Source organism: Musca domestica, unplaced genomic scaffold (genome assembly GCF_030504385.1).
Source record: "Musca domestica strain aabys unplaced genomic scaffold, Musca_domestica.polishedcontigs.V.1.1 117, whole genome shotgun sequence".
Taxonomy (NCBI): Eukaryota; Metazoa; Arthropoda; class Insecta; order Diptera; family Muscidae; genus Musca; species Musca domestica.
Genome location: NW_026712147.1, coordinates 702,064 through 722,231, shown reverse-complemented (window position 1 = coordinate 722,231; position 20,168 = coordinate 702,064). Strand labels below are relative to the sequence as shown.

Below are 20,168 nucleotides of genomic sequence, written 5' to 3'. Positions count from 1 at the left end.
GTCTGAAGTTGGTTGCAGTTTTTTCATCTCACCCTGTATACCTACCTCTGAATACCCCACAACCTTGCGCCTTATTAAACCACGGGTATTGGGTCTATAGGCTAGGCACTGTAACCATATTCCCTTTAAAATTTGTTGGATATCAGTTTCAAATAGCTTTTACTAATTTAGCAAAGCTTCTATTACAAAACATGGTTTGTGACTGTAAATAACAACAATAAATAAAACAGGGGAATTGCAATGTGTGTTTTTTGGTATAAAAGTGGGTACTTTATTATCTTAGTGAAGAATTAATCATTTTTTTGTATCAATTTTATAAATAAATTTACATACATATGTATATATCTATAAAAAGGGAAGCATTTACTTTGTAAAAATTTATACAAATGTTCAGGTAAATATAATTAATAGTAGGTATGTGTATATGATTTGGAAGATAAGGGACATGGAATTGATAATAATAACAATAAAATATAATATACAGCTATTTTAATACAAATATATATTTAGGATTTTATTTTTAATATGTGGAATGTTGTGGTGTAACCAAATAATACTACACTTTTAAAGAACAGCCGTTCGTTCCATTGTTACCATTCATGGCACCATTGGTGTAGAGATTCTTGTAGCAATACATTACCTCAAAATTATCTGAATAATTACGTGGTAAAGGATAGCCAATACCATCTACACCCAAGTAGCATGCACCATATGCCATGCTTTTGGTTATGCGTATAAGTTTTAAACCAAATGGTATATTTTTCTTTTTCAGCGTCTCGACGAAACCATCCTTTAGCAGAGTCCAGCTTAGCCACACAGAACCAACACAGACAATATTCAAATCACCAGATTCTACCAAATCCTCATGGACATGGGGCAGAACAGCTTGTATGCTTCGTGCCAAATGACAACCAGCTTCATGAAATACAAATTTGGCCAATTCATCACCCTGCTCGGCGGCATGAGATAGCTTCTTGCATAGGCTAGCATAAAATGGTTTATCGAATTTTGCATAGCAGTGAGTCAGAATTTCATGACGACTCTCGACTTTGAAGTGTTCTTTGACTAGCTTCCATATGTGGTCAATAGGGTAGGGAGATTTTTCAAAATTATCCATATCATCGAAAATCATTTTCACCGCTCTATGAGAGATGTACCATGCTGCAAGAAAAGGGAAATAAGTTTTTTTACGATACGATTTATATTGTCCTAAAAAATGTATATGTCTAAGGTGTACAGGACACAAAAAGGGAGTTTATGTACGCCTACGTCCAAGTCTAAATCAATGATTTCTTCACATCTCTTTTCTGAGTCTTTAACATAATCACGAATTTACCGCCATCCTCTACACTTATATACCATAGCCCCCAAAAAATATATGCTATCCAAAATCATATTTCAGACTCCAACAACCCTAGGAAACTAAACCTGAAGATTCTACAGCAACTTCAGCGGATTAAAGTGTGGATATATAAGCGGCCTGAAATCTTCGAAGCATTTTGTGACACAGAGTTTGAAGAAATAGCCGTCGATGCAGGTGAGGTTGATATTAATACAACCACATGTATATTTTCCGACTTTATGCAATACATTATGTAAACCTCAAACTTATACAAGACACACTTATTGCACACCATGACAGATGGAACTCAGAACTGGACTGCACCATAGACGAAAAATATCCAGTTCGGATACGGATTTGTCAAAGTTTCCGGATGTCACAGCGTTCAGGGCAGAATTACGCGACGTTTCGTACCACTTCCGTATAAATGTGTGTATGTTCGTGTTTGTTTGTTTATTTTGCAGGTTTGGAAGCAGCATATAATGGCGAACAATGTTATGTGCCAGACATCCCCTGGTACAAGTGGATTCAAAGAATTTTCCAAAGCATCATCACAACTGCAGCCGCCCTCTTTATACATAAATAAGTCAAAGTTCCTCAGCGGGGGAGGCCCAGAAAATGAACAAGATGAGCTCCGCCGTTCTAAAAAGAGGAAAAGTAGAGGAAAAAGTGGCAACACCGATACTAGAAAACTGTTGGTAATGTTTGAATCGCTATTGAACCCAGGAATAATCCGAGAAGGTTGGCTGGTAACTTTAACCCACAATTTGTCGAGCAACCCAATATATAGGGAGAAACAACGGTGCTATTTAGATTCTTTCCCGCCACGGTGGAGCTACCACATTTGACAATGGGTTGTGTTGTGCATGCCAAAATTAAGTCATCCGGACTCGGGTGGAGTATCAATAGCAATATTTAAAAAGCTAGAAATGCATAGCATAGGAAATGTGGTGGGCAAAGCTATAATTATCAACATACGTTCCATCAGCAACATAGCTTCATAAAAGTATTACACGTCACATCCAAATATGTATATTTGTAGAGATCTTCACCAGAACAGGTTGTGCCATAGAACTCTATTGGTGGATCTAGACTAATCAATGGACTTTGATGCAGAGATACAGTTTGAAACGTTGGATAATCAATTAGAAAAGCAATGGATCGGTCTGTGTTCAGGTATGCGAATACAGTGTTATCTGGGAACACTAGTGCTACGCACTGGAGAAGTAATCACACCTGAGAGAATATCGAACTAAGAACTGCAACAGGGTACCACCTCACGTCACTAGTAGCCCATTTACATGAGCAGACAAAGGTACTTCCCATACGTCAGATCAAATCAATCGCAACTTCCTTGCATACTGATGCACACGATCAAGAGAAGGAGATTTCACGAGATAACAGGAGTCACAGACGTTATGACCCCTGTAGCCCAGACAAAGTATCTTCCCATACTCTTCCTCAGGGAACTCCTTTGCTCAGGGATGCACACGATCAAGAGAGGGAGGTCTCACAAGATAAGAGAGAGTCAAAGAAGTTATGAACCGTTTCATAATGAATGCTATCCTCAAAATCCATCCTCATCCATTACAGCTGAAAAACGTTGGTAGCCTTGACGAGTTTTGAACGCATTATGTTCAGGATGATGCAGTCGCCTCAATTCCCATTGGACTCGTCTGTGTAGGACGTGACACAGGCGCGTATACAACTTTGCATTTTTTAGCTACCCCGCCAAGTCTACCCAAACTCGCAGAAGATCTTTGGATACAGTCCATCAGAGAAGCAGAGTTTTAAAATTTGAATATAGAAGCAGAACCCGATTAGAAGATCTTATCATGGAGATATAAACCTAAATTAGATCATCTCACATTTATCATCTGAATCAATTTCTGAGCGAGTTGATAGAACCTTAACCTAAAACAACTTTCTCAGGTGGAAAAGTTTTTAAGTAGATATATAAAAAGGTTAAAATTTTACAGTTGAATCATCCATGTTGGCTTACCAAAGGTGCAAACGAAGAACACAACTGACGCTGGGATACATAATTCCAATAAAGAGATAATTCAATATATGCCGATAGTGGGAACATGTAAAAAATGGTATTGATATACTAGGTTTTACAGTTTCAACTCGAATTGTGTCCAGTTGTTCAATTACATTCCCAGATAAGGTAAAGAAAGTCGGCTGTTAAGACAAATCAGGGTAGTTCAGGTTAAAGTACGTGGAGGATGGTGAAAACATCTTATATTGGGAGAAGATTGATGATAATATACAAATGATATACCTCCTATTGAAGTTGCCGGATTAGATATTATATGGAGTTAGGTTGGAGATATCTGAAGTTTTATCATCGTGAAAATTATTCGCCTAACAAGCCGACATTGTACAGAGATATGACCAACTTCAAATACGCATGATTAGCGTTGATATTTAACTCCTATTCTTTAGTGCATGGTTAAAATCCAAGCATTGCTGCTAAGCACACTTTTTCGATAACTGATTAATTGTGTTGGTTTTTGTTGGTTTTTTTTCGACAAAAAGCCGATATAAATCTCTAACACATTAAGTACCCAAATATTGATAAACTTGGACTCACCACTCCCTTCATCGCCCATAAAATGGCCCCAGCCGCCACAATTGTACGAAGTTCCATCAGGATTCCGTAATAAAGCATTGGATCCTGTACCCGAAATAACAACCATACCACCGTTTGGCGATGCAGTAAAAATACTGCCGACCGTATCGCTTGTTACCGTATAATTGTCAGACAAATTGGGAAATTGTGCTCGCAATTCCTGTTCCAATTCCCGGTTGTTAGTTTCCTGTAAAAAAAAAACACACAAAATATATGCAAATTATTAACTGACCTTGAATTCAAAAGAAAACCATAAAAATTCAAGAGTTATGTTAAGATTGGATTACTTTTTTTTAATACATACATGTTCGCAACCGCTCAAACTTAAGCCTAAACTTGTTAAACGTGTCTCCTGTGGTATGCCCGCCTCTGTTTTGGCACGTTCTACCATATCGGCAATGCGACGAGCACATTCAGTCATGCCAATATGCCAATGATTGGTACCCAGACCGGTTGTTGTCGCACAACATTCACCCTTTTCATCACAGATGACTAAACGTGAATGGGTAGCGCCTCTATTTGGAAAGAAAAAAATATATTTTTATAAATTAGAATTGTGGTGAGAAAATAGATATCAAAGATACTGTTATTTTTCGAAAGAAAAGGACTTTAGGAAAAATAGAACCATCTTTTACAGGTTTTTCAAACAAAAAATATATCCAAAGAGTATGGAAGACCTGCAGAGGGACATTTTTCTATAGAAATGGCTCAGAAGATCATCTATAAAATTAAAATAGAAGAGCGTACTTATATGACTATAAATGATTGATAAAGGTATTTCATCAATAGAAGGCTTCTAAAACAATTGGTGCCAGCTGTGGAAAACTCATGTTCACTTGAAAGGTGGTATCATTGGCGACTGCGTCGAAGAAAGATTCAAAGAAGGCCATGAAGACGTCGAATACAAATACAACTTCAACATCCTGCAGAGAATAAGGCGAGGCAGAATAAACTGAGATCTATTTCCAGAAAATATATTGCAGCTTTACATACCTCTTCAAGGGTTAATCCATATTCTTAGTCTCCCTAAGCATGTGATCATAAAATGATGTAGAGAAAATCCTTAAACCCTCCAAGGAGCGGATAACAAATTTTTCTATATTAAATGCTGAGACCCCCAATAAGGGGGAGAATCCTTTAAAGGCCGAGGTCACGACACTTTCTAGAGAAAATTGTATGATCAGACATGGATGGACTCACAATATTTTCTAGGGAAAATCCTGAGAATTTCTACAGAAAATCCTGAGATTCCTAAAGAGGTGATCACAAAATTTCTAGAGAAAATCCTGAAATGCCCTAAGGAGGAGATCACAACATTTTCTAAAGAGAATCCTGAGACACCCAAGGAAGGATGACAATTTTTTCAGGAAAAAATCCTGAAACTCCAAAAAGGGCGCACTCAACAAATCTTGAAGTCACAAAAAGGACAGGGCCTCCAAATTTTCTGTAAAAAGTCTATAGAACTCAAAAGGACGGGGTCACCAAACTTACTAAAGAAAATACTGAAACCTCCAATTCACAATATTTTCCAGCGAAAATCATAAAACGTCCAAAAGAACAAAAACGCTAAATTTTGCAGAGAAAATCTTGAGACCCTTAAAAGAAATGGGCCATCGAATTTTCTACAGAAAATGCTGAGAATAAAAAAGATCGGAGTCATCAAATTTTCTGAAGAAAATCATCTCTTAAAGGACAGGTTGATTGTTTTTATACCCTCCACCATACTATGGAGCGTATGTTAACTATGTCATTCCGTTTGTAACTCCTCGAAATACTCATGTCAGACCCAACAAAGTATATATATTCTTGATCAGCGTAAAATTCTAAGCCGATTTAGCCATGTCCGTCTGTCTGTTTGTCTGTCTGTCCGTTTGTCTATCTGTTGTAATCACGCTATCTTTCGAACGAATTGAGATAGAAGGCTTAAATTTTGCACACGTGTTTATTTTTTCAGTAGGCAGGTTAAGTTCCTAAATGTAGGTCCACGTTTTCATATAGCCCCCAATAAAAAGTACATCCCGATATTCGGTATTTTGATGATTTTAGCGACATTATTCACCGGAATTGTATCAACTTTGGTATTTGAAGTTCGAAATGGGTACTACAGCCTATGACGGAAAATTACCTGTGCCGGCCCACGTGTTCGTATAGTCCCCATACAACGGTACCTCCCGATATTCGGTATTTTGATGATTTTAGCGACATTATTCACCGGAATTGTTTCAAATTTGGTATTTGAGATTCGTAATGGATATTACAGCCTATGACAAAAAATTGTCTCTGCAGGTCCACGTCTTCATATAGCCATATAACGGTACCTCCCGAAATTCGGTATTTTGATGATTTTAGCGTCATTATTTAAGGGAGTTGTTTCAGATTACGTATTTAGAGTTCGTAATGGAAACTACAGTCTGTGACAGATAATTGTCTATGCAGGTACAGGTCTTCATATAGGCCCCATATATCAGTACCTCCCTATATTCGGTAGGTACAATACCCACCGAATTTTTTTGAGATGTCGTATTTGACGTTCGTAATGGATGCTATAGCCTGTGACAGAATTGTCTGGACCAGGTCTTCGCACAGCTCCGATATAACGGTACCTCCCTATATACAATATTTTGATGATTTTAGCTACATTATTCACCGGTTATTTCAAGCTTCGAATTTGAATATGGTAATGGCTTATGACAAACATGGCCTATGTAGTTCCACGTCGTATAGACCCCAATATAACGGATATATTCGGTATTTTTAAAATTTTAACAGAATTTTTTAAGGACTTTATTTTTTGAAAATTTCCAAATGTGGAGGGTATTCAAAGTTCGGCCCGGCCGAACTTACTGCTTTTTAACTTGTTTATAGTTGATTTTTTATAGAAAATCCTGAGACCCCCTTAACGACCAGGTCACCACATTTCCTAGCGAAAATCCTAAGAAAACTAAAAGAACGGTGTCTCCAAATTTTTTTGGGTGATATCCTGAGACCATAACCAGTGCTGATGAAGGGTATGAGGTATGAGTAGACTGATGAGCAACAAAAAATAGTAGACTTATTTGTTAGAGCAGTTAATACCTTTGAGAGGGTGGTCCTTAAAAAGAAGAAAAAAAAAACGAAACTTTGGTCCAAGTAATATCGCGGCTGTCCAGGTGGCGAACATCAGATCCGGTCAAGCTTATTTTAGAAATCGAAGTCCTATGGGGCTTTGGAAAGAGAGATCGACTAGGCTCTAAACGAATACACAAATGTTCTTTTGAGAAGCTTCCAGTATTTTTGTCCAATTGTACAGGAAGAGATAAAAAAACTGCAACCAACTTCAGACTGCTCTAATTTCTAAGCCATTTTTCCGACAGATGTTAAAATTATTCCAGTGACAGCTCATTATATTGTTTACATGCGTACAAAAGCAGAAAAAAAGTTTTTTCGTGATGGAATTTAAGCGTGATAGTATTATTTTTTATAGTTGGCTGGAAAACCAAAAGTGACAATCGTTAGAGCACTCCAACATTTAAATATGAATAAATCTTTTATGTCTCGTACCATCGCTCATTACAGTGATACTGGTAGCGTAGCCCGACGTCAAGGAAGTGAACGGAAGAAAACAGCAACATTAGGAGAAATGGTTAGAAAAGTAAAGAAGCGACTTGATCGAAACGCAGTGGCCGAAAAATGGCTCGTGAGCTGAACATATCGCAATATTCCATTCCGCAAATATTGAAAAATGATCTCGGAGTAAAGCCATTGAAATTCCAAAAAGTGCCAGAATTTACACCGCAACAGAAAGAAAATAGACTCAAAAGAGCTTAATGTCATGTTTACGTTAGAACTTTTTGTAGGGTTAACCTACTTTGAGAGGATTTATTTGAAGTAAAAGTAATGGATATGACAACTTAAATCCAAATCCAGTGGGTTAACCCTCATATATATAAACGTACTGTAAGAGTTACTTCGCTTGGCCGAAAGTGATGAACTGCCGAATTTAGTTTTATCCGATGAGAAAACATTCGTTGTCCAGCAGTTTGTAAACAAACAAAATGATCGGGTTTACTTGCCAAAGAGGTCAGCTAAAAATGTGCACCTTCGGTTGGCCACCAGAACTCAAGCGCCGGCCATGTGATGGTAATGGTGTGGGCCGCCATAACAGCCGATGGTCGCTCTCCGCTCGTATTAATCGACCGTGGCATCAGAATAAATACCGAATATTATCGCGAAAATATTCTGGAGGGTGTGTTAAAGCTTTAAGCACGCAAACATTTTGACGGCAAACTTTGGACATTCCAACAGGGCTCAGCACCATCGCACTCAGCACGGGCCACCCAAGAATGGTTACAAAATGAGGTTCCTCGCTTCATTTCTAGCGCACAATGGCCGCCAAACTCTCCGGATATCAATCCGTTGGACTATTGTGTCTTGAGTAATTTGGAAAGCAAGGTTGGCGCTAAAACTTCGCTGAGAATGGGACGGTTTCATTGACGTTTGAAGTGGCCAATTCGAACAAATCTAAACTTATTCTAAAATTTGATGCTATTTCCGATATTTTTTCTTTTATTCAATAACATTTAAAATAGCAAATGTAAAAATTATGGCGTTTGACTTTGTTGCAGTTTTTTTTATCTCACCCTGTATACTAATCTATCGTGAAACGTTTTCTACATATCCAGGATGAAAACAGAGGACCAGAGATCCCCGCCGCGGAATAAGTTTTCTGGTAGTAATACATTCTACACCACACCTTATATTTGTGGAAAAAATTTCCTAAAATTCGTTCCGAGTAAGGTGGTAAAGTATCTATTGAGAAATTAAAAACTTATTTTGATATTTTATAGTATTTACATTAACATATGTTGTAGAATACATACAATAAATCGGTATGTATTGTAATATCTTAATTTATAGAACCCAATTGATAAAATATAATAAAGCTTCCGCAGTGTAAATACGACACTCGTCATATATTTTTTATTTATGAATTTCCATCGTCAATCAATAGCGGAAAAATAAAAACAACAATAATATAAAAACATAATTGTAAATCACCAAAATCGCATAGTGGTGAGTGTGTGATAGTGTCTATCTGGCTTTCCTTTTCACTGCAAATTTCAGATCATTAAGCTCGTCTCGAAAGAGAAAACAAACACTGAAATTACATTTTATTTGCAATGCTTCCCTGCTCTTACGACCCACTGAATTTTTTCTTGCTTATCTATTGGAAAATATTTGCCCACAACGGGGAGGGTCCAATAAAAAATTCCTGAACCGTAGGCCACGAACATTGAAATCTGTTTATCGGTAGAAGCAAATAATTTATTGATTAATTGATTATTGCGACATCGACATCGACACTTGTCATTCATTCATTGATTCCATGACAAAAAATAGGAAAATTACATTCATAACATCTTTTATGGACATTTACCCATACCAATAATAGCAGCAACGACATTGTCTCTGATACGCACTTATTGTCATAAATTGAAATTGATTTGATTATACAATCTTGGTTAGGGCAAGAAAGAAAGTCATGATCCCAATTAAATAGATTGTCATACATCTTCCAGATGCACCGTTTGACAACAAAGTCACTGAACTTCATTAAAAACCAAATGAATTTGTGCCAACAATGTAACCTGAATGAAATTCAATTGAAGCGAATTGATAATAATTGAGTGAATCTATACATTTTGTAGCTTAATTTGCTTAGATTGATGCCGAACAAAGGTGTACGCAAAATAGTTCAATTAATGCATCATGATCATATTTTTGAGAGAACATCCAGGCCTTTCATTCATTTTTCGCGCTATTTTACTCATTTTAAAAATGAGGAAAAATATGAAAAAAAAATGAAAAGAACTTGTTGTATATAATTTTGAGTAAGTCTGTCAGGAAGCGGGCATAGCCTCAGGTCTGTATTTTTTAAGTTTTACGAAGCTGTTCTACCTCCTTATTGTACCATGGTTCCATGTATAGCTCTACACTATGTGTGGGGGGTATTATAAGTTTGATTGGGCCAAAAATTATGTAACACCTCGAAATATTGGTTTGCCATATAGGAAAGTATATATGGAACTTTCTACCTCGCCGAGCTGAGTCGATCTAGCTATGTATGTCCGTCCGTCCGTCTGTCCATGCTAATTTGTAATCACTCTACAGGTCGCAATTATGGCCCGATCTTCACGAAATTTAGAATGGAGGTGGGGTCTGGGCCAGAATAGAACCCTATTGCTTTTAGACATGATCTCAAAATGTTTAGGGGTTGAAATACTGAAAAATATTCTGATTTTGCAGTTGCTCTACAGGTCGCATTTGTGTTAAATAAATGTCAAATTTTTCATTGAACAGCGAATATTTTCAATTCCGGCGAAATCACAACAGATGAAGAGGTCAATTCTGACCGTTATGTAGATGCCGATAGTAAATATATATATATATATATATATATATATATATATATATATATATATATATATATATATATATTTATATATATATATATATATATATATATATATATATATATATATATATAAATGTGCTAATAATGGTGTTATTATAGATTTTGTAGTATTTTGTGATTTTTTTTTATTTTTTTTTTATATTTTTTATCGCATGCGATTTTTTCAATTTGACTTATAATATTGAACACGGGTTGGGGTTATTATATACTGATTGCAATTATCGTCCGATCTTCACGAAAATTTTCACAAGGGTAGGGTTAGGCTTAGAAGATCCATTGTTTTCAAGGATGACCGCAATATATTTAGGGGTTGAAATGGACCAACCACTAAAAATGTTCCTGATTTTGCAGCCGTTAGAAATAGAAACCAAAGCACACGAAATCTCGCATGTAGTTAGGGTTTAGGACAGCGGGTAGAATGGATCACTACTTTTGTGTGCAAAAAATACCAACATTACTTAAAAGCGATATCCGAAATACACAAAAGTCGAACTTCTGGCTTTTTTATGCTGTTTTCGTTGATGAATATAGCCAAATATCGTAGTCAAGCAAAGCATATATATGGGTCTAAATTTGTAGATGCAGAGCGGCTTCTTGCTTTTGGAGATGATCGCAAATTATTAAGGGGCTCAAATGAACCAAAAACAGAAAAATATTCCTGATCACACAATTGAAGTCAATCGACATGCCCGAGAAGAGAGTTAAGGATAGGGAAGAATTCTAGCTTTTTGGATGAACATTGGATTATATTCAGCTGTAAAATGGACCACAATAACTAACAGCACGACGGAGTGTGCAAATTTCCCTGGTCAAAATGCTAAGGGCAATATCTGGGCAGTGATCCATGACAAAATTTCATAAGCGAAATCTTCCAAAATGCACTTGGACATAAGGGTGCTTCTAACATATTATAGTGTTGTAGGGTATCACATGATCGGCCCCGCACGACTATAGCGTTTGCTTACTTGTTCCTTTATGATATCGAAGAGAATTGCAAAACCAGTAAGTTCATGCTGATTCTGGAACGGAGCATTTGTTTCATGGTAGAATCATGGCACAATAACAGAAGGTAGAACAAAACTACCTTCTAAATACAATGTTGCCCCTATTCTGTCAAAACATATACAGGGTGAGATGAAAAAACTGCAACCAACTTCAGACTGCTATCATTTCTAAGCTGCTGTGAAAATTATTCCAGTGACAGATCATTATATTGTTTGCAAGCGACAAAAGCATTTTGGTGGGAATTTTCCAGAAAAAAAGTTATTTGTGATGGAATTCAAGCGTGTGATTTCTTGATATTTGGCTTGAAAACCACAAGTGAATAAATATTTTGTGTCTCGTACCATCGCTCGTTACCGTGATACTGGTAGCGTAGCCCGACGTCAAGGAAGTGGAGGAAAGAAAACAGCAACACCAGCAGAAATGGTTCGAAAAATGAAGAACCGACTTGATCGAAACCCGCGTGCAAGAACTTACCAAAAGTGCAAGAACTTATACCGCAACTGAAGACTCAAAAGAGCTAAAGAGTTGCTTCGCTTGGTCGAAAGTGTTGAACTGCTGAGTTCGGTTTTCTCCGAAGAGAAAACAGTCGTTGTCCAGCAGTTTGTTTACATTTTGTTTGTTTACAAACTGCTGGGCAAAGTGTTTACTTGCCAAAGAGGTCAGGTGGAAATGTGCACATTCGGTTGGCCACCAGAACTCAAGCGCCGGCCATGTGTCGCTCGTATTAATCGACCGTGGCATCAGAATAAATTCCGAATATTATTGCGAAAATATTCTGGAGGGTGTATTAAAGCCTTGGGCATGCAAACATTTTGCGCATTTCCAGCGCACAATGGCCACCAAAATTTCTGGATACCAATCCGTTGGACTATTGTGTCTGGAGTATTTTAGAAAGCAAGGTTGGCACTAAAAACTTCCAAAGTGTCGATCACCTCAAGCAAGCTTTTCGCCGGGAATTTGCCAAAATACTGCAGAGCAACATTCGGGCAGCGTGTGAAGGTTTCATTGGCCGTTTGAAGACCATAATTCGTGCCAGAGGTGACCAATTCGAACAAATCTAAACTTATTCTTAGATTTGATGCTATTTCCGACATTTAATAAAATTTTAAAGAAAATGTCAAAATTATTACGTACAGTATGTACAAGATCCCGCAAAAGTAATCCTACTATCAGAAAATGCTATAAATATTACGATTGGCCCCTAATGTTAGTTCTGTTTTGACATTTTTGTAGTAAACACATTCGAAATACACGTTAACTGCTCCAGAACGCGAAATATTGCTGACTATTTATTTGACCAATAATTGGTCGGTGACTTTGGCAAAACCATGATAGAATTAAAAAGGTAAATTCATTTAAAATAAGCATTCCCATCTTAGCATTTGAATTTAGTCGCAGATTTCCTGGCCGTCCAACGACTACTGGTGAAACACTGCGCCGTTTAACCGCTATCCTCGGCACAACAAAAGATGCTGCCAGGAGTGGCAGACCTTGTAGTATCCGTTCTGCAAAGAATATTGCTGCTGTAGCCAAGGATGTTACGGAAGCGCCGTCGACATCGACCGGTCGACGTGCCCCGAAAATGGGTATCAGTCGAAGATCTTTATAAGATTTGAAGATATTTTAGTACAAAGTATAGATGTTGCATCAGCTGTCGACCACCAATCGCGTGTGACATAACCTCAAGCCCACCAAGAAAAAGATGATGATGATGAGTGGTGAGGTCTATTTCCATCTTAGCGGGTACGTAAATGTAAACCTCTACATTTACGTTCCCGCTGGGGCACGGAAAATACGTTTATAACACACGAAGAGCCATTACACCCGCTCAAAGTCGCTGTATGGTGTGCTGTTTTCGGTGGAGGAGTCATCAGACTTTTTCTTTGAAGATATCGGGGGCCAAACGGTTACTGTGAATGGTGAGCGCTACAAAGCAATGATCAACGAGTTCGCCGGGCCGAACTTTGAATACCCTCCACCATTTGGAACGAATTTAGAAATTTAAAAAAAAATAACCGTTGTATGTGGGCTATACGATATCTTGAACGTACAGGGTTGCCCATATTCGACGGACCCATATTTTTTTGGGCCCATTCCAATCGACGAGGCTTGTCCGCAGGCAACATTCTTTGCGTCAATTGAATTTTGTACGGGAACAAATGGAAATCAATGCGAATAATCCGTTGTAAAGTGGACCGAGCCATGCCCAACTACTGAGAACGGCGTTTTTGGGATGTTCTTGGGGACCTCTCAACACTGGCTCGTACGGCAGCGATATTCTCGGCCGATCGCCTTGGTCGACTTTTATATGGCCTCTTCGGATTAGAAAGAGCCTTACCAGTCGAAAATTTTCCGTATAAACGCTTAATGGTGTTCTTAGAAGGCGCACTTCTCACATTTTTTAATGTTTTGAAGCACGTTGAGTTTTCACAATTGACTTCTTCTGTTGAATGTGAATTTCAACTATTTCAGAGCGCGTGTATTGGTTCATGGTAAAATCAGCTTGGACTGACGCTTCAAACGCGGTATGTCATTAAGCGTTGCCAGATGGGTCCGTCGAATATGGTCAACCCTGTACGTTCAAGATATTGTATAGCCCACATACAACGGTTATTTTTTTTTAAATTTCTAAATTCGTTCCAAATGGTGGAGGGTATTCAAAGTTCGGCCCGGCCGAACTTATATAGATATTTCTCTTCCAGGGAGTAAAGCGCTTGGAAAGAACTTCTAGTATGGACTTTTAGACAATTCCATTGAAAAATGTTGCTAAAATCATCACAATACAGAATATAGGGACGTACCTTTATATTGGGGATAAACGATATCGTGGACCTATATAGACAATAACCTTCCAGGGGATGAAGTAATCAGAAGGAAATACTTATGTGGATTTTTAGACAATTTTATTGAAAAATGTGGCTAAAATCATCAAAATACGATATCGTGGACCTATATAAATAATTCTCTTCCAGAGGGTAAAATACTCAGAAAGAACTCCTTGTGTGGATTTTTGACTCTAGCGTGATTACATCAGACGGACGGACGTCTATCGTCTATTCTATGCTGATCAAGATCGTCTATTTTATGCTGATCAAGAATATATATACTTTGTTATGTCTTAAAAGATTATTTCAATGAGTTACAAACGGAATGACAACTTAATATACCCTCCATACTATGTATTGCGAGGTGTATAAAAATCCGCAAGAATCAAAGTTTTTCTTTTTTTTAAATACAGCCAAAAAAGAACATCGGAAATTTAAGTTTTGAATAATAAAGAAAACAATTTGAAATTATTTTAAGTACAGTTGCAACAGAAATGCGTATTTTCAATATTAATGGGAAAACAGTACGATTTCGTGAACACATTAATATGTGTACTTTAAAATTTCATATTGTATATATGAATATGTGTACAACTCTTGGTTGAACTTACCCTTCAATTCCACCAAAGTATTTCATTGTGATTTTTCGTCCTTAATTCTGCCGGTTCCAATTTAACGACTTTTAAAAAAAAACGCCTCTAATTTTTATGAATGCGTGACCTGTATAGAAACAAAACAGAAATAGATAAAACAATGTAAAATAAAAGTACAGATATCCAAACAACATATTTTAAAATACTCCATAATCCAAGCAATAAATGTTATCTTTTGATTGTGTTGCGGTTTTTTACCTTTCCATCGTAACACAATTTGTGCTTAATTGCAGAATAATAAACGCAAGCAAAAAACAAATGACGAAAAACGCAGTTTAAAACGAATTTAAAAGTTTTTTTCGTATTCATTGAATGTGTGGCGTTAGCTAGCATGCACTTGTTGAATGACTTTCAGTTACATTCTTAACTTTTTTTTTTGCTTAGGTTCAAAATTCCTTAACTATTTCAATTACTTTGCCAATAAGAAACGCTTATCGTTTTTGGTTTATTGCAATTATTTAAAAACGAATTGATTTTGCTCACATTTATATATTTTTAAGCTCACTTCGGTTAGAATTTCCCCAAAGTTATCGCAATTTCAACTTTGTAATTTCATTAAAAGCGATAGATGTCAAACTCTAATGAGAATGTTGGCACGTCTGGTTACCCTAAAACTTGTAAAAATCATTGCAAATTGTTGCAAGAAAGTCCCGTGTTAACACAAACTTTCTGCAAAAATTAGGGATTTGAGAGAAAAATTTTGAAAGTTCATTACTGGAGTCCTTGCCTGCTAAATTTCATCTTGAAATCAATTTCAACTCTTCCACTTTTTTGAGTATCCGGTAACAAGTTATTGTGCAAGCAATTTAAAAAAATGTTTTTGACGTTCGCAAGCCAAAATCGGGAGAAGTTCATTTTTTGGCTTGTTGTCTTAAAAAAATACATTTTTAGTAGCTTTGTTTCTTTTTTGGCGGACTAATTGTTTTGACAAATCAGATGATTTCTTGCAAGTTTTTGTAGGGATTCCTTCTGTATACATTTCACAGATCTCTCTCACAGATGAAAACAAAACTACATTACAATTGCTGAACAATTCTTGTGGGAAAAGTAGTTAGACTATATATAAATTTTAAAACAAACAAGTAAAAAACATTAAGTTCGACCGAGCCGAACTTTTAATACCCTCCACCACTTGGAACGAATTGGACAATTTTCAAAAAAATTAAATCCGTTAAAAATTCTGTTAAAATCTTAAAAATACCGAATGTAGCCGTTATATTAGGGTCTATATTACGACGTGGACCTACATAGGCAATTTTTGTCATAAGCCATTACAATATTCAAATTCTAAACTTAAAAAAACAGGTGAATAATGTAGCTAAAATCACGAAAATACCGAATATAGGGAGGTACCATTATATGGGGGCTGTACCATAACGTGGACCTGCACAGACAATTTTTCGTCATAGGCTGTAGCATGGTACAATGAAGAGAAGGTAGGTCAACTTTGAAAAAATTGCAAGTATATAGGACTACCTATTTGGCTTGTAATGTCAGAATTACTATCAAAACAATAAAAAAGCAAACAACTTGTTGCATTGATTTTGAATAAATAATTTAAAACCACGAAAACTGAATGAATGGTCAAAATTTCTTTTCAATATCATGTTCTATATATCTCTTATGGTTTATTTCGCGACAAAAACTGTAGATTTTGTCGATGCATTCGTTGCAATAAGCATTTTGAAAACCCCCGAATTTGAATATTTTCTGAACAATTTTTTATTATTGAAAAGAAAACACACACATAAGCAAATGAAGTTGACATATTAAGGCAGAAAAATAAAAAAATTTAAATCATATGGTAGTTCTGCCCTACCTTGAATTCATTGTACCATGGGCTGTAGTATACATTACGAACTTCAAATACCAAATTTGAAATAATTCCGGTGAATAATGTCGCTAAAATTATCAAATATCGAATATCAGGGGGTGCCATTATATGGTGGGTATACCAAAACGTAGACCTACATGGCCAATTTTTAACACCAAAAGTCTTGCAGACATAATATACATTTGAGTAAAATGTTATCAACCTACTTCATTTCGTTCGGAAGCTAGAGTGATTTCCACAGATGGGCAGACGGATAGACGGACGGACATCGCTAAATCTACACAGAATTTTATGCTGATCAAGAGTATATATATACTCTGAGGGGTCTGAAATATCTATTTCGAGGTGTTTCAAACGGAATGACAAATTTAATATACCCTCCATACTATGGTGGAGGGTATAAAAATGGAATTCAATCACAAAACGTCATATCGAATTTAACACTAGTATTACTATTGAGTTAAATCAGCTGAGTTTTGCTGCTACCTGTTATATTAGGTGTGTCTGGTTACTTTTCCTGCAGGAATTGTCCAGCAAAATCTTTCTGAGAGAGTAAGGTAGTTTTATTCTCTTTTGCAAGGAAAATGCAAAAAGTAAACAGACGGTATTCCTGCAGAAGCTTGCAACTAATCAGCTGATTTGTCAAAACAAACCAATTTGTCCCCATAAGGAGAATTAAAACAAAGGAACCAATACTAATTTTACAAGTTTTTTAAATAAAAATGGTGGAAATAGTCTTTTATTTTCTTATTACATATTAATATTTATGTTTTTCACATGTTGTAAAGTTGTTCTCCAAAAACAATTAGTCTTGTTAATTCCAAAATAATATTTTCAAATTAAAAACACAAAAAGAAATAAATAAACAATAGAAAACATCTGATTGAATGTTGATGAATGAGAAGAAGAAGAGTTGCAAGAGATTGCAAGAAGAAATTTGTCCAGCAAGAATTTGCAAACTTTCACTGAAAGAACTGTCAAAATTTCTCTCTCCAACCGCTCTCTTTTGCAGAACTTTCGGGTTAACAGACGACTTCCAGTAACAATTTGTAACAATTGTTACAAATTTTAGGGTAACCAGACACACCTATTTATACAATGATGTATACCAGTGCAATATGACTGTAATAGATTTACCCATGGTAACATTATAGAGGTAATGTCATTCATCTCTGCATTTTCTGTAATTTACCTTGTCTAATTTCACTGCATTAGAAACAGGCTCCTATCTTTGATTTGTGTATGTACAATGAATTTAAATACACATTTTGAGAATGAGATGTTGTCAAATGAATAATTTTGAAAAAATTGTTAATACTACCATGGATTTTCCCAAGGAATTTCAAATAGGAAGAGGGGGATAAATCTTAAAGAAATATATAAGAAATTAATATATAAGAAATTAAATATGCAATTTTTGTACCCACTAAAAATTCTAAATTATATACATAAACAAACCACTGTGCGCCCACTAACCAAAATTGAATCAAAATATCACCAACAACAACCGGTAGTTGATGAAACGTAACTTGACAGAACCACTAAAGAATGCACTTTAAAATCCTAAAGCGTGCTGCGTGTCTATGTACACCAACCGACCGGCCGACAGGTAGGCACACATGAGACCCGCTCGCCCACAAACCGACTGACCACATTTCAATACGTAAACACAAATGCAAACAAATTAACAGAGAATGAAACAACGACAACAAACTCCAACTAAATAAATAACAACACACCAAATTACACTCAAATAAAACAAACGAATAAACGACACGTAAACAAAAAATCATCAACAGAAAAGATTAGTTTATTATTTGGTTCGTTTGAAGATTTGATAAAATAAACAATATTTTTCATTCATTATTCTCACTAAAAGTGTTGATATCAAACACAGAGAGTCGATTGCGAAAAAAATAACAAAAGAATTTACCATTTACTTCCAAATAAATGTTGAACTAATTTGTTTTTGCTTTGGGGGTTTGGTCTTTTGTTCAAATAATTTATTTTTTATTATATTGCAATAATTATTAAATACAACTGTGCACTATTATTAGCAACACCTACTGAATTTTTGTTGTCAAACTACTTTTACGACGTTAGTTTCGTTTCTATTTTTTAAACCGAAAATCGATTCACTTCCGTATCTGCAAAACGGTGAATACTCGACGGTTAAACGTTCACGTTAGGAATGCTGGTGGTGGTGCATAACGCCTCTGTTGAAACCTGCTGTTCACAGTGTGCCAACAAACCATTCACTCACTTGTTCGGCGAGTATCAGTGTTGCCATTAATGGGTTTTTAGATAAAAACGATTGTAGGGAAATTGTGCAAAACTGGTCGGTTATAATTTCAATCACTAGAGAAATAAAAAAGACTTGTGTTAGAAATGAACGTCTCATTTGGTATTTATTTCATTTCAGTGTTTAGATTAAATTTATAATAATAAAACATCCTTTCTTTGGTATAGCCTCCTCTCCTCCTTCCCCAAACTTCCAAATATTCCATATACATACCATGGTAGAATCAGGGAGGTAAAGTAATGCAATCATATGTTTACAATTTTTTCAAAAATTATTCATTTGACAACATCTCATTGTCAAAATGTTTATTTATAAATCCAAAATTTGTATTTATATATACACAAATCAGAGATGGGAACCTGTTTTTATGTAGTGAAATGTGACAAGGTAAATTACAGAAAATTCAATTTTCAATTAATTGAAAACGTCAGTGGAATACAATTTTGTGCCCAGATTTTTGGTTAATAGAAAATGTTTTTCGTAAAACTGCTCTGTATATTTTATGGTAACATGTCTCTATTGTGAGCAGCGCCTCTACATATTTTTCACTTAACTATTATTCATAATGCATTTTGTCCAGTCTTTACCATTTTAAGTCTTTGGTATAAAACGTTCGCAACTTCAGTGGTTTGATCGAATATATTCAAGGTATTCAAATATATTATGTTAAAAATATTAACCACTGCAAGATACCAATAATCTTAAAAGATTGCATTGGATAACAGTCTATCAACTGCATAATGAGAGAAATAAAATGATATTAGGTATGTACCAATGTAGAAGAATATAGGTAGATGCATTAACGCTTGGGAACATTGATATGTCAACATTTTTAAAATGTTTTATCAAAAACAAGTAGATTTTTAAATGTTTTTTATTCGACGCAAATCGGAGGTTTCTTTGAAATACAGATTTCCAATCGGCTGATGTTTCTAAAAATTTCCTACTAAGCATTTTTTTCAGTAATATTTTGCAAACCATTTATTCTGTTCCAGAACTGCAAGAATGTAAAACCTTTTGCTACGAAAATCGAGTTTTATAGATTCTTGCGGATTCTGAAACAGTAGTGGAATTCTCTAACTCATTTTTCATTCGTATAAAATGCTTATCATCATAGA

At 35.8% G+C, this 20,168-nt stretch overlaps 1 protein-coding gene across 2 annotated transcripts; it reads right to left on the bottom strand.

Annotated features, from left to right (window-relative positions):
• Positions 1 to 245: 245 nt before the first annotated feature.
• LOC131807198 (N-acetyl-D-glucosamine kinase-like) lies at positions 246 to 18,952 on the bottom strand. Of its 2 annotated transcripts, none has more exons than XM_059132243.1 (5): positions 18,682 to 18,952; positions 14,873 to 14,981; positions 4,282 to 4,492; positions 3,939 to 4,164; positions 246 to 1,161 (listed from the first exon to the last, which is right to left on the bottom strand). In XM_059132243.1, exons 2-5 carry the CDS (start codon positions 14,896 to 14,898, stop codon positions 557 to 559), a joined length of 1,068 nt encoding a protein of 355 aa, XP_058988226.1. In that variant the 5' UTR covers positions 14,899 to 14,981; positions 18,682 to 18,952; the 3' UTR covers positions 246 to 556. The 2 variants fall into 2 exon arrangements, with proteins under 2 accessions (XP_058988226.1, XP_058988227.1); XM_059132244.1 differs by lacking the exon at positions 18,682 to 18,952 and adding an exon at positions 15,113 to 15,131.
• Positions 18,953 to 20,168: the final 1,216 nt, after the last annotated feature.